Source organism: Manduca sexta, chromosome 27, assembly GCF_014839805.1.
Source record: "Manduca sexta isolate Smith_Timp_Sample1 chromosome 27, JHU_Msex_v1.0, whole genome shotgun sequence".
NCBI lineage: Eukaryota > Metazoa > Arthropoda > Insecta > Lepidoptera > Sphingidae > Manduca > Manduca sexta.
In genome coordinates, this window is record NC_051141.1 from 20,156,963 (window position 1) to 20,169,699 (window position 12,737).

At 37.1% G+C, this 12,737-nt stretch overlaps 2 protein-coding genes and 1 non-coding gene across 3 annotated transcripts; 2 read left to right on the plus strand and 1 right to left on the minus strand.

Annotated features, from left to right (window-relative positions):
- Positions 1-384: 384 nt before the first annotated feature.
- Positions 385-1,767, minus strand: LOC115441444 (cytochrome b-c1 complex subunit 1, mitochondrial-like). Its single transcript, XM_030166237.1, has one exon. It carries the CDS (start codon positions 1,765-1,767, stop codon positions 385-387), a length of 1,383 nt encoding a protein of 460 aa, XP_030022097.1.
- A 5,569-nt stretch (positions 1,768-7,336) lies between these two features.
- On the plus strand, positions 7,337-7,409 carry Trnar-acg. The gene has a single exon. It is a non-coding gene; the product is annotated as a tRNA-Arg (tRNA).
- Positions 7,410-8,597: 1,188 nt separating this feature from the next.
- LOC115441428 (cytochrome b-c1 complex subunit 1, mitochondrial-like) lies at positions 8,598-10,110 on the plus strand. Its single transcript, XM_030166212.2, has one exon. It carries the CDS (start codon positions 8,667-8,669, stop codon positions 10,065-10,067), a length of 1,401 nt encoding a protein of 466 aa, XP_030022072.1. The 5' UTR covers positions 8,598-8,666; the 3' UTR covers positions 10,068-10,110.
- The last annotated feature ends 2,627 nt before the right edge of the window (positions 10,111-12,737 follow it).

Sequence of the window (12,737 nt, forward strand, 5' to 3'; positions counted from 1 at the left end):
CAAAGCGTGTACAACAAACGATTCAGCGGAAAATAGTTTATCGTGTGAATCGCAATTCTCAATAACGCCAATTTGTTTGCAATAAGCTGTGCTAATTGCGCCTAGAGGGGGCGAAACTCATTACTAATGTAATATCAGACGCATGTTATTGTGATGTTTTTGTACATGCGCGTGTATGTGGATTACTTACTTAATATATACTTCAGATAATACAGAAACCTGCGAGTTTCCTCAAGAGTCCAGGTTTTATATAGATTATCCAGTCATCCTTAAAGATATCAGTTCTAAAAACCGTACAATAGAATATACTCATAAAGTTGAAAATAATTTAATATTAAATATAACAACAAACTATTGGCTTTAAATCAACCGTTTCGTCGTCATTTAAACCCTGAGCCAGTACTGGCCTGCCCTGATCCTGGTGTAGTCCGGTAAGCACTCCGTCGGCCCCACTGCCGCCACCGCCGGGCATTTGTCATATAAGTATTTATATGCCGTGTTCCTGATGATCTTGGGTTCCATAGTCGTCATCCAGTACTTGAAGTTGGCTACGGACCGCCGTCCACACGTGTACATCATCTGGTACCCGATGTCGTGACTGCACTCCACTACTCCGGCCGCCTTCTTGCAAAGCTTAAGCTTGGCCAAATTGATCGCACGCTCCAGATCTCTCGCATTCGTCATGGTGCACATGTACATCCACTGCTGCTGGATGTTGTACATCATATCGTCGAGCTGCATCCTCTCCCCGACGTAGTACACCCCCCACAATCCAACGTCTTTGTAGTGGAGATAGAAGCTGTCGAAGTAATGGCAGTTATCATGAGCAGCGGCGATCGCCAAAGGGGACCCCTGATGCATAGCGCCTTGCTGACTCTTACACCACGAGCCGGTCATGCAAGACATGAGTAGAAGCGGCAGATAGTCCTCGTGGCCATACCCTGGCACTTCAAAGCCGATGGCAACATGGGCAAACGGCATGGAGTCGTTCCGATAGACCACCTGCGAGCCAGTAAACCGGCAAGGTCCCTCGTCCGTCATGTACTCAGGATTGGGCACGATGTTGCCGAACCTGCGTTCTGTCTCGCTCAGCATGTTCTCATGGCACACACCGCCGCAGGTCGCAAGGCACAGTTTATAGGGCTGGTAGTGTTCGAGCATGAAGCTGCAGATGAGATCCTTGTCGAAGCGAGCCAAGTTGCACGAAGGGCCTATGACGCGCTGCGCGAGCGGCGTGCCTTGAAACGCACACTGGTGCAAATAGTCGAAGGTGAGAACCCTAGGATCGTTGTCAGCGTCCTCCATTTCGTCGCACACGATGCTCCTCTCTTTGTCGATGCACGTTTCGTTAAGCTCGAGATCGCAGATGATTTTGGAGTATATGTCAAGGATGTTCGACGCGCACTCCGCCGGGCAATACGCGGTGAAGATCTGCAGCTCTCTGGTCGTCTCCACATGCAGCTTTGAACCTATATGCAATAGAGTTTGCTCAAACTGACGCCTACTCATGGACCCAAAACCTTTGAACGCCATGTGCTCTATGAAATGAGTGATGCCGTTGATACTTGCGGATTCAAACCGGGATCCTGCTTCGACGAAAAGGGAGATACAAGCCAGGGGGGAGCAGGTCTCCTCAGTGGCAACCCGCACTCCGTTTGGAAGGATGGCGATCTTTGTGTTTGCATCCTCGAATTCCTGCCATTCGCAAGTACAATATCTTTTATTTATCCTGGTTAACTTGGAAATTGCACGAATCACTTTAAACATGGTAGAACAGCGATAGAATTATAAATAATATAATTGTTATGTATTATTTCGTACTACGTATAATGGCCTTTTTAAATTATGTCAGGAATAATTCTTCTATTAACCACAAGCTAAATTATATAAATATCATATTTAATATAATTATTTTGACATTGACTAGATGACACTCAACGATAATTATAATGAAAGAGTTATTATAATATTATACATGGAAAGACACTTTAGTGAAAAGAGAATTATTATCAAAGAGAATTATAATATATATGGAAAATTATTATGTTTCAGTGTGACATTAGTCTTATATTTCTGTTTACCTCAAATATGCAATCAAAAAATCCCTTGAGTAGAAACGACGAGACTATGGTACTCTGTATTTAATTAATAAACCCGTAATTCTACGTCCAAATCTCTGCCGAACAGGAACTATTAAATTCGGAATCCGACGATTAATCAAACCGGACATTTATCGCTGCGAAGTAAACCCTTTGAAATAAGGTTTAAGATAAAGCGTTTTTTTTTAACTAAATTAAAACGCAGGCCCACCTGAACGAACATTGTTTTATCAACAAAGACTCGTGGCTCGGGCATCTTCCCATCTAAATTGCAAAGTTGTCCGTATTTTTTGAGCAAAAAGGTTTACAATTTACTTGAGTTTTTTCCTCGAGATACGATGAGAAACTTTTACATAAAATCTCTTCGGGACCGGCCGGTATTTTGTATGTAAATTTGGATTCCGCAAGGTTTCATTGTGAGACGCTCAATAATATAGACGTCTTATTTACGAGAAGTATTAAAAATGCCATGTATTGTAAGAAATTCAGTAGACCTTTTTTCATAGGCGAAGCCTGAAATTTGTTGGCAATTATTTGTTATGTTTCCACTAATCGATCTCTGTGAATAATTATATATATTCTAACATAATAAAGTTACAACACTGTAGGTCCAGAGAGTATCTATTCGATAAATATAAGTAATGCCGGCCTGCTTTACCGATCTGCATACCGGAATATGAATTATAACAGAAACTTTGAATTTTTTTCACTTCCTTCACACATAAAATAAAAAGTAATCAAATAGTGATTTAAAACCGATTCCTTGTTTCGATCCCGTGGAATCCACGCGGCTTATGTAAAATAGAAGCCTGGATCGCGGAGCCAGGGTTTGATAAACAAAAGGCATTTATTGTTGTTCTCCAAAGTGTTTTCTTGTGGGACTGCTTTGTGATCTTGGCTACACAGCATTTGTATTTGTTTTACGTAAAATATACGAATGTTTATATATTTTATGAGAACTAGTTTATTTTTGGATCGGCGTAGTGTGACACACAATAACTATCAAGTCAAACTTGCTGTCCATTAAAATGTCTTTAATTTAGTCAAATAATTACACAATCAACAAAATATTAGTGTTCCATTTTATCCCACATTCATTTTTAACTATGCAGATTGGAGGGATACTCTTGTTGCGTTTTAAGGAATTATTTCATTCATTTTATTGGTAACAGTTTGCCTCAACAGACTGCCTCGGTGGCGTAGTTATATTATTGTACTACTGCAGTACTGAGATCTCAGGTTCGATCCCCGGGTTGGTGATATTAGGGTTTTTTAGTCAGTATCAGGTCGGAATCTGAAATTTGTGCCCGATATAGGGATAGGTTCGTCCTCTATCACAACATGGAATGGAATACACCTAGCGAAAGTAGATGTTACAGTAAGGCCTCTGCGGCAGGGAAAAAAACGGCGAGTGGTAATTTATTTTTCATATGTGGGAATTCTAAGTAGCCCATCGCTTTGACTATCTGTCAACAGTATTGTACGAGTACGAGATATCGTACCGATTGTAATTCAACATAATCGCTAACGTCTCTCTTAAATGCCCTAAAATTACCATACAATGCTAAACAAGTCGTTCGTCGCGGGGTTACTACCAATTCACTGGATGGCTTGTGTAGACAAGCTATAAAGAAACATTACTTTAAATATAATTTTGCAGCTGTCGACTGTATATTTTCTTCATATCGGTATAACTTGGTGCTGATCGTTCGCTTGATGGTAATCGCCACAACCCGTGTAACACCATCCCCACCGCTGAGTGACGAATCATTATGGCACTGGACTGTATTTCAACATAAGGCTTTCCCCTCCAGCAAAACGACGTATTTTTAAGAGCTATCTATACGAAATTAATTACACTTTATTTTATCTTTATTTAAGTTGCTTCATTTTTTTATAATGTGAATATTGTTTAAGTAATTTCACAATGAAAATCACACTATAATTGTTGTTCTCGTTCATCTCGTTCTTAGGCACATGAATTTAATTTGAAACCAACACTATTAGATAGATGATTTGATAAAGAATATGTTGGAGAATCAAATTTTCAAAAAAAAATAAATATTGTGTTTTATAGAAATTATTGGGAAATCTTAGCATATTCCCACCTGTAACGCGCGCGCCTAGTATGGAATAAATTTCTCAAGGCCGGTAGCTCGGGGAGAGGCCCTAAACTTCAGTATGAACTATTCGGAAGCCAGCCAATGGCTCTACTGTCATTACTTCCGCGTGTGGGCGATTTGGCAGCGTGTCTCACAAATTACCCCAATTGTGTGGTTAATGAATTGCCGAGGCCCTTGGCAATAATAATTACGCCTACAACCCCTTCAGGGTAGGCAGACTTGAAACGATCACATAATGTGCTCGTCAAGGTTCTGTATAATATGAATCGACTAGCAAGTTCGTAACCACATGTACCTTAGTTTTAAGTGATAACAATAATATTGATTCTATTTAATTTTAAAATATAATAATGAGCTTTATAATATAAATACATAGTCCAAACACAGGCTTTCCACAAACAGCACGCATCCAATGTTTAATGTATCGAACGTAATACAGTCCGCAGCGTTCATTTACTCTGTTAATAATCCGACGTGTACGTCACGTGACCTGGCACGTATTGTACCTTACAGACTAAGTGGATTCCCCGGGGTTTGGAACAAGGAATCGCTAAAAAATAGCTAAGAATTAATAAAACAATATAAACTAACTACTTCCCCTCTCTGAACCACGATGTGGTAGAGACAAGTTAATCGCCTTGTGGAGACATTGTATTCTAAATACCAATCTCATCTGAGGCTATATTATAATACTATCTGAAATATAGCTTCCGAGTTTCGAAAGGCCTAAAGAATATTATCCGTTCTAATCAATTTGAAACTTTTTCTGAAGAGAGAGTGCTACATTATTGATGGCAGACCACGCGGAGCATGACATTACTACCTTACATTATGAATTGAGCAATAAATGTAGTTAAGGACCTTTATCACCTAAGGGTTTAATAGGGCACGTTATATTACTTTATATTAATATTATAAATGCAAATTAGTAACAATGTTTAAATGTTTGTTAGAAGTAAACGCAGAGAAAGCTGAATGGATTTAGATGAAATTTAACACACAGGTAAACCACGCATTGGATTAACACATAACTACTTTTATCTTGGTAATATTCTCCTGTGAGATTTAATTCAATTCTTATGAATCATGTACAATCCATTCCTTGTGGAATTTAATGTTTGGTATAGAATACCACCCTGATACCGGGTTTACACTGTCCATTATGTAATTTACCGAAAGCAAACACCTGTTAATTGCACAAACTACTGATATCTGCAAGTAAAACAAATACTGGCAGGTAACAGCGATACATAATGTAGCAATTAAACGGCGAAGATGAACTTACAATAAATAACGATGCTAATCTGTGCTGTTTTTATTTTTACATGTATCGACGCTCGAAAGGCAAGCATATCTAAGCGACAAATATACCGAAAATACATTCTATAAATATTTAGAATCGCCATTTTTTTTTGCGTTATTTGATCTAGGTTTTGTAGGTCTAGAACAATTTTAATATCATAAGGCTATAACATTATAAAATAAAAGTTGAATTGTTATGAATTTTTATATTAAAATCGAAACTTTAAATCACTCTACTCAAAAATTTACTGATTTTCGCTTAGATATGCCTTTTAAGCGTCGGTACGCTCTCAGAACGCATTTTCATTCTTGAGCGAGTGGAGAGACGAGGCTGAGGGCAAGCCACCACGCGAATGTGTAATGGTACGCCCTGTGGCGGCCTACCCAATGTGAAGCTATAATGCAAAAAGACTCCCCAATTTCAACAATTTCATAAGTTAGGTCCTTAGAAAGCGTTGGTTAAAAAGATGGAGATAAATGGAGAGCTGATAGATATATTGAGAATGGTGTTTAAGGCACTGTGAAATATTGCTCAAATCTTTTTTCTCTTTCAGCTTTAGGATACAAATGCTACAGTATAATACAACAGCCTATTGCTTCAGATATAACACAAATTAAAATGTTATTTTAATTTATTTTACGCAATCTAAATAAATGTCACTGTTCATTGTTTATTTCTTAAGTTCACGAAAATATTTCACGTAATAAAACTAGTTTAACCACATTAAAATAAAACTGTTTTACAGATTTTACCGCAGTTTTTTATATTATAATTTTCTCCATACTTTTTAACCATCACGGTCATGGGGCGCACTGAGGTGTTGGTCATCCGAAAAGTCAAAGGTACAATATCTACCTATATTACAACCTAATTAAATTTTAGCTGTTGGTGGTCCGATCTACGCAGAGTGAGCACGACATACTATATTTTTTATACCAATTTTCGAAAGCTTAAACGTAAACTTCGCGGCGCGGTTTGGAATACTATCGATCCTTTGAAGAGAAAATTTTACGTCAGCTACTTTCGTTTTAAAATTACATATAAAATTTTTACAATTTATTTTTCGATCCCACTTTGTATTTGGTTTAGTCTTTGGTTTAAAATAGTTCCAAATTCGATTTTTTCCCCGCTCTTCATTTATCAATGTCACTATAATTGATCTGAGGGGGAATGATCTCATCTAAGGATCTCATAATGAATACAACTAGCTCAGAACAACAACTAAAACAAATAACTACATAAAAAATATATAAGGTATAAATAAGTACATATTTCAAATGCTATTTTATAATTTCTTCAAGTCATTTGCAATAAAAAATTACGAGTTGCACGTATGTTACATACATACTTAATCTCATACCTAATGTTGCGATACGGAATTCTTAGCTCCATTTGAAAGACATATAATTATAAAAATATGTATGTAACAATCGAATTCGAGTTATATTTTTATGCTCGAATGTTAAAAACATTTAAAATCTTTATTAATCAAATACAATCATCAATATATATAGGTACTTAATATTTTACAGATAAAGTTTCGTGAACTATAGCCTTTTTTTTTTAAAGTTATTAATTTAATGATTTCTTATATTTACGCGAATAAATTAAAATATGAAAACCGCGATAAAATCCGAAAATACTTTAATTTTAATATCTAAGTCACTAAAATGACAAACTACTCATTATGTTCAAGATATAGAAATTAAGAATAACTTTTATTACTAATTTAAAGAAATTATATAGAAATGTGGGCTAAAAATAATTTGAAATGTACGTTAATATATCCTTTTTTTGTCATGTATATACAAGGCCCTGTGGCGCAACGGATAACGCGTCTGACTACGGATCAGAAGATTCCAGGTTCGAATCCTGGCAGGGTCGCATTTCTTTTAAATTTTATTTTTCATTTATAAATTATATTTACTATAAATATTTTTTTTACATGATATAATACTGCATAAAATTTATTATAATATAGACCCTAAGCGATTATTAAAAAAACTCAGTAACAATGATTACCTAATGCACTCATTGGTGTTCACAAAATATATTTTAAGTGTCAGGTTTGGTTTAGATACCAAACATAGGCACGGGCCGAGTCAGTACGGTGTCAGGGCCATCTCATCATAATAAAAACTATTGATAAACAGTACCGACGTTCCGGTGACTTATTTATATTATTTTATTGATAAAAGTAAGAGGATGGGCAGTGTCTATATATTTAAATACGCGTCACAGCGGTCGCGATATCTTTTAACAACAGTAAAAAACATTTTATAATATTAATGGATTTTTGCGAAAAAAAAAATTCCGTTGATTTTTTGTGCACTGTGAAGCCTAAAGCTTACTGTTATACAATGAGAATAATGGGTGCACTGTCAGCCTTAAAAAGGAATTGGGATTAGAAAAGGACCGCGAATTTTATGTCTTAGAACTCATCACCATACAAAACGCTACCACAAGCTTTTATAGCTTCTGTGAAAAAGTCATATCTGCCACCTTAGCTGAGCTGGGCCCTTCATGCTATAGTGGCCTCTTCATGCTGTAGTCACTAGACAAATGTCTACGACTTGGCTTAGGAATTATTATTATTACTCCGTCCGTTCGTTTACCCTTCTTTCAGATAGTGGCAGAAGAACGAAACGAATAAAATAAGCTTTTTTCACCTTATGGTAAGTGGAATGGAATACAAAAGAATGTCGACTGTCGAAAAATGTTATACCTCGACAGTCAACACTATCATGCCGGCCTGTTGGAACTAGATATACCTACACAGGCTAATCCCGGAATGCGGCACACTTACGTGAGTCACTGTGACGAGTTTTGACCTTATATACGGTAGTCGCTACCAGGGCGGATATAAATTATCTCCATATATCCTACCACCAGCTACATGTCCGACGTAATTATGTGCGATGACTGTACTGAGTAAAACTCACGCAGACTGAATTGAGCAAAATACAATAATTAATAACGACCTTAATTCCATAGATTTACAAAGAGTACTTAAAAACATCAAAACCTTATTTTATTCCATAACATAAAGTTTAATTACATAGATATAGAGAATATACGTCAATGTAGAGAACTGATTACGTCATGAAATGACAAAAGTCACGCTTAAGAAAAATAAACACTATGTTGAAAGCTATGAAACTATTAAACCAGAGCTGGCATCCCCTTAAAATATCCTCGAGGCAGCACCCATATCCGGCGCAGTTCATGTACTTCCTGCGGAACCAGCCGCCGACGCTGTACAGCCGGCTGTCGAACGGCCTCACCGTCGCCACCGAGGAGCGGGAGTGTTGCAATGTCTGCATTGGACTCTACGTGGACGGCGGCTCACGCTACGAAAGCAACTTCGAGAATGGCATCAGCCACTTCTTTGAGCACATCGCCTTTAAAGGAACCAATGCGCGGCCGCAGACCGTCCTCCAGGAGCAAATGTCACGCACTGGAGCCAGGTTTAAGTGCTTCACCACAAGAGAAATGGCAGTGTACTTCGCCGAGTGTCTCTGCCCTGAGGTGCCTCTAGTCATGGATTTGTTAGCCGACTGTATCCTCAACAATAGCTACTTACCAGCGGTCATTGAACAGCAAAAGAATATCGTGTACAAGGAAATGATGGAGCACGATAACGACGTCAATGAAATACTGTACGACTACCTACATGCAACAGCGTTCCAAGGAACACCGCTAGCGCAAACCGTCATGGGGAACAGCAGTAATCTGTATAACTTCACCGACAGCACCATCTGTTTGTACCACGCCAAGTTCTTCGACCCGGCGCGCATGGTCCTCGCGGCCGTCGGCGGGATAACACACGACCAAATAGTAACGCTGGCTAGCACATACTTCACAAGGGTTGACCCCATGAAATGCATCGACGCGGACGTGTACAGATACACGGGATCTGACGTCAGGTACAGAGACGACTCCTTGCCTCTCGCCAACTGTGTCATAGCCGTGGAGGCGCCTTGCTTCTGCGACGAGGACGCTGTGCCAATGCAGATAGCTGCTGAAGTAGTCAGCGGGTGGGACAAATCACAACCTGGTGGACTGGATCACGGGGTGAAGATGGCTAGAGTGGCATCTACTTCTGATTTCTGCGACGCATACAAGGCTTTTTACGTCAAGTATAAGGACACCGGTCTTTGGGGCGTGCAGTTTATGGGTACCACTCTGCAGCTAGATGACATGGTGCTGACAGTGCAGGACGAGTGGATGCACATGTGCAACACCATCAGCGATGCGGAGGTGATGCGAGCGAAGAGACAGCTCAAGACCAAGCTGCTATCCAAGATGGAGAGCTCGGTGGGCACATGCCACGAGATCGGACGGTGGTCGCTGTACCACGGCTGCCGGCCGCCGCTACATGAACTCATCACCACCATAGACCACGTGTACGCGAAGAATATCCGAGAGACATGTACCAAATTTATATACGATAAGTGTCCCGTGGTAGCCGCCGTCGGTCCCACCGAAGCTCTGCCGGACTATAACAGGATCAGAGCTGGCATGTATTGGTTGAGAATTTGAATTATTTATGTTTATGTTAAACAATAGACTGTATTTTACTGAAGCAAGTTTTTTATATGTAGTAATTTTAGTGCGATTTTTATGCAAGGTTTAGATTATCAAGAAAACTTGCAAAAAATGACTTCCACAAGTTTTTACCGTGAAAATAATCACACAAGCTAACCTTAGCAAATTCATATTTTAGATCTAACTGGGCTTGCAGTAAACCACATTTGCTCAACACTCATTTTCACTTAGGTACATTCTTGAAAAATGTTTTTTTTAATTTGTGAACCGCCTACATGACTATACGAGGGGTTCAATTAAACATACAAGTAGAAAAACTCACATTAGGGGCCTTACTCATCTACACTAATATATAAATCTAAGAGGTTTGTTTGGATGAACACGCTAATCTCAGGAACTAGTAATCCGATTTAGATTTTTTCCACTAATAGAAAGCCACATTACTCGCGAGTACTATACAATACTTATAATCCCGAGGAAATGTAAAACGGGACTTTTATACAGGAAAAAAATCACGCGAGCGGAGCCGCAAGCAAACATTAATGATACTTCCTCTGACGGTAAATGTGAAGACATAACGTCGACTTATTATTACAGATATTACGTATTCAAATGAATTAGTAAGGCGGCATGTTTCTAACTTAGGAAATTATCCCAGTAATATATACGGTCAGTAGTTTATTTACTAGCATTGTGGTGTTATTTAAATAAAAAAAAAAACTGAAGATCTTCGCAACGCACTATCAATACAAAACTCGCAATGCATAAACAGTCTCTAATACAACAAAAATAATTAATAATAATATAAGGAAACATCAATTATTATTTATAGCAAGGCTTTAATAAAAAGAAAGCATAGATTTAGATATAAAAAAAATAATTGAAGACACATTCGCATAGCATTATAATTATTTAGCATCATAGAAAATAATCATTTCATAATCGCAACATGCTTTGTAAGTGTATGTAGAAAGTCCAGTCTAGAGTAGGGAGAAGACTAGTCGAACTGGACCTCGGAAACCTTGTGGAATATTAAGTCAAGAGAATTTACTTACAACCATTTCCAATAAACGATCCCAATCTCAATCTTTAATCCGATCCCGAGAACCAACCAAAATAACTCATTTGTAAACATGTCAAAAATAACTTTCTTTTAATTGGTCCATTTTGAGATAGATCAAAATAAGAGATTGAGATAGTTAATTGAAAACGGCGATTATTCAGCTTAATTTTTTTTTAAATCAGGTATAAATAAAACAACACACGTACAAAATTATAATTTATTACCACGTAGAGCTAGAATATAAAAATATAAAGATTCCGTCCTGAGAACGCACATCTCGCCTACCGTCTACGATGCAACATATACATATACATCAACACATAGCCCTTTCAGATACCAACCTTCACAATTACTATTTGCAATATTTCAATTATGTTGCTGCAAATATAAAATCTTGTTAATCATCATCTATAATGCGTTCCACTTGGCAAATGTGCAGTTATTTATCGTAGAAAATGTGATGTGATGGAATCTCACTATAAATGTGATTAACAGACTTTAAATATATATCTTTGTGTCCTGGTAATACTTTTTCAATGAAATTCTGCCATAAACGCAAACCATGGTAACCAATAAGGGTCAGTAATATTCAATTGTCTTGTAAGTTCCGTCAAAACACGTCATTTCTGAATTTACTGTCAAAATATTTAATACACTAAAAAATGTTGTGTTTATATTTGAACTTGTGACTTAATTGCAGACTTTAAACATACAAAAGTAGTGTTATTGTCAAATAATGCCATACAGGCTCTTTGCAAAAATTGTGACCGTCAGTTTTGTGAAAGGACTATAATTTTTCGTTAATTTGCTCAAATCCTCGATTTACACTATCAGTTTTTTTTCGATACATAGTCAAATCCATTAATCTACATTATGAACAGTACTCGATCTGTAAAATGCATTTAAATATATTTTTGAGCAATTCGAAATATTGTACACATCGGTTTTATCGAGGCCAATAAAATAATCGATTTATCTAGTCGTTTTAATTTCGTTAGTGATGCATTATTCATTTTTATAGTATCGATAGCTTCTTCACTGATATGAGAAATTTTAATACATCTTTGCATATCTTCCTCGATAAAATTAATGTCGCACGTATAAAATATTACATACATTGTATAGAGAGCAATATTATTGACATCCTTTACTAAAGTCGATTCGTTGTAATTCTGACATTACATACAAAAAATATATACTTACATCTTTCACAAAATATAAAACTGCAGTGACATCTATGTAATTTATAATTTACAAAAATATCAAAATATACAGACTATCAATATAGACAGGCAGGAAATACAGATAAAATGACAAGAATATTAGACAAGGCTCTATTAGGCCTAGTTTGCCTTAAAGTCGGATTCCATGGTCTAAATTTCGTATACAAATCTAGTGTCCAGACATAACACTAAATTAGTATTTCATTTAACATTGAGCAATTTCGAAACGTTAAACTGCAAACATTTTCGCTGTAAATATTCATCGACATTTTTAAATAAAATAGTTTTTATTTTTTAAATATAAAAATGTGTTAAAATTCAGGATATTCACAACCCTAAAGTTACATTAAAAATTTCATTCCATCACAACTGATATTT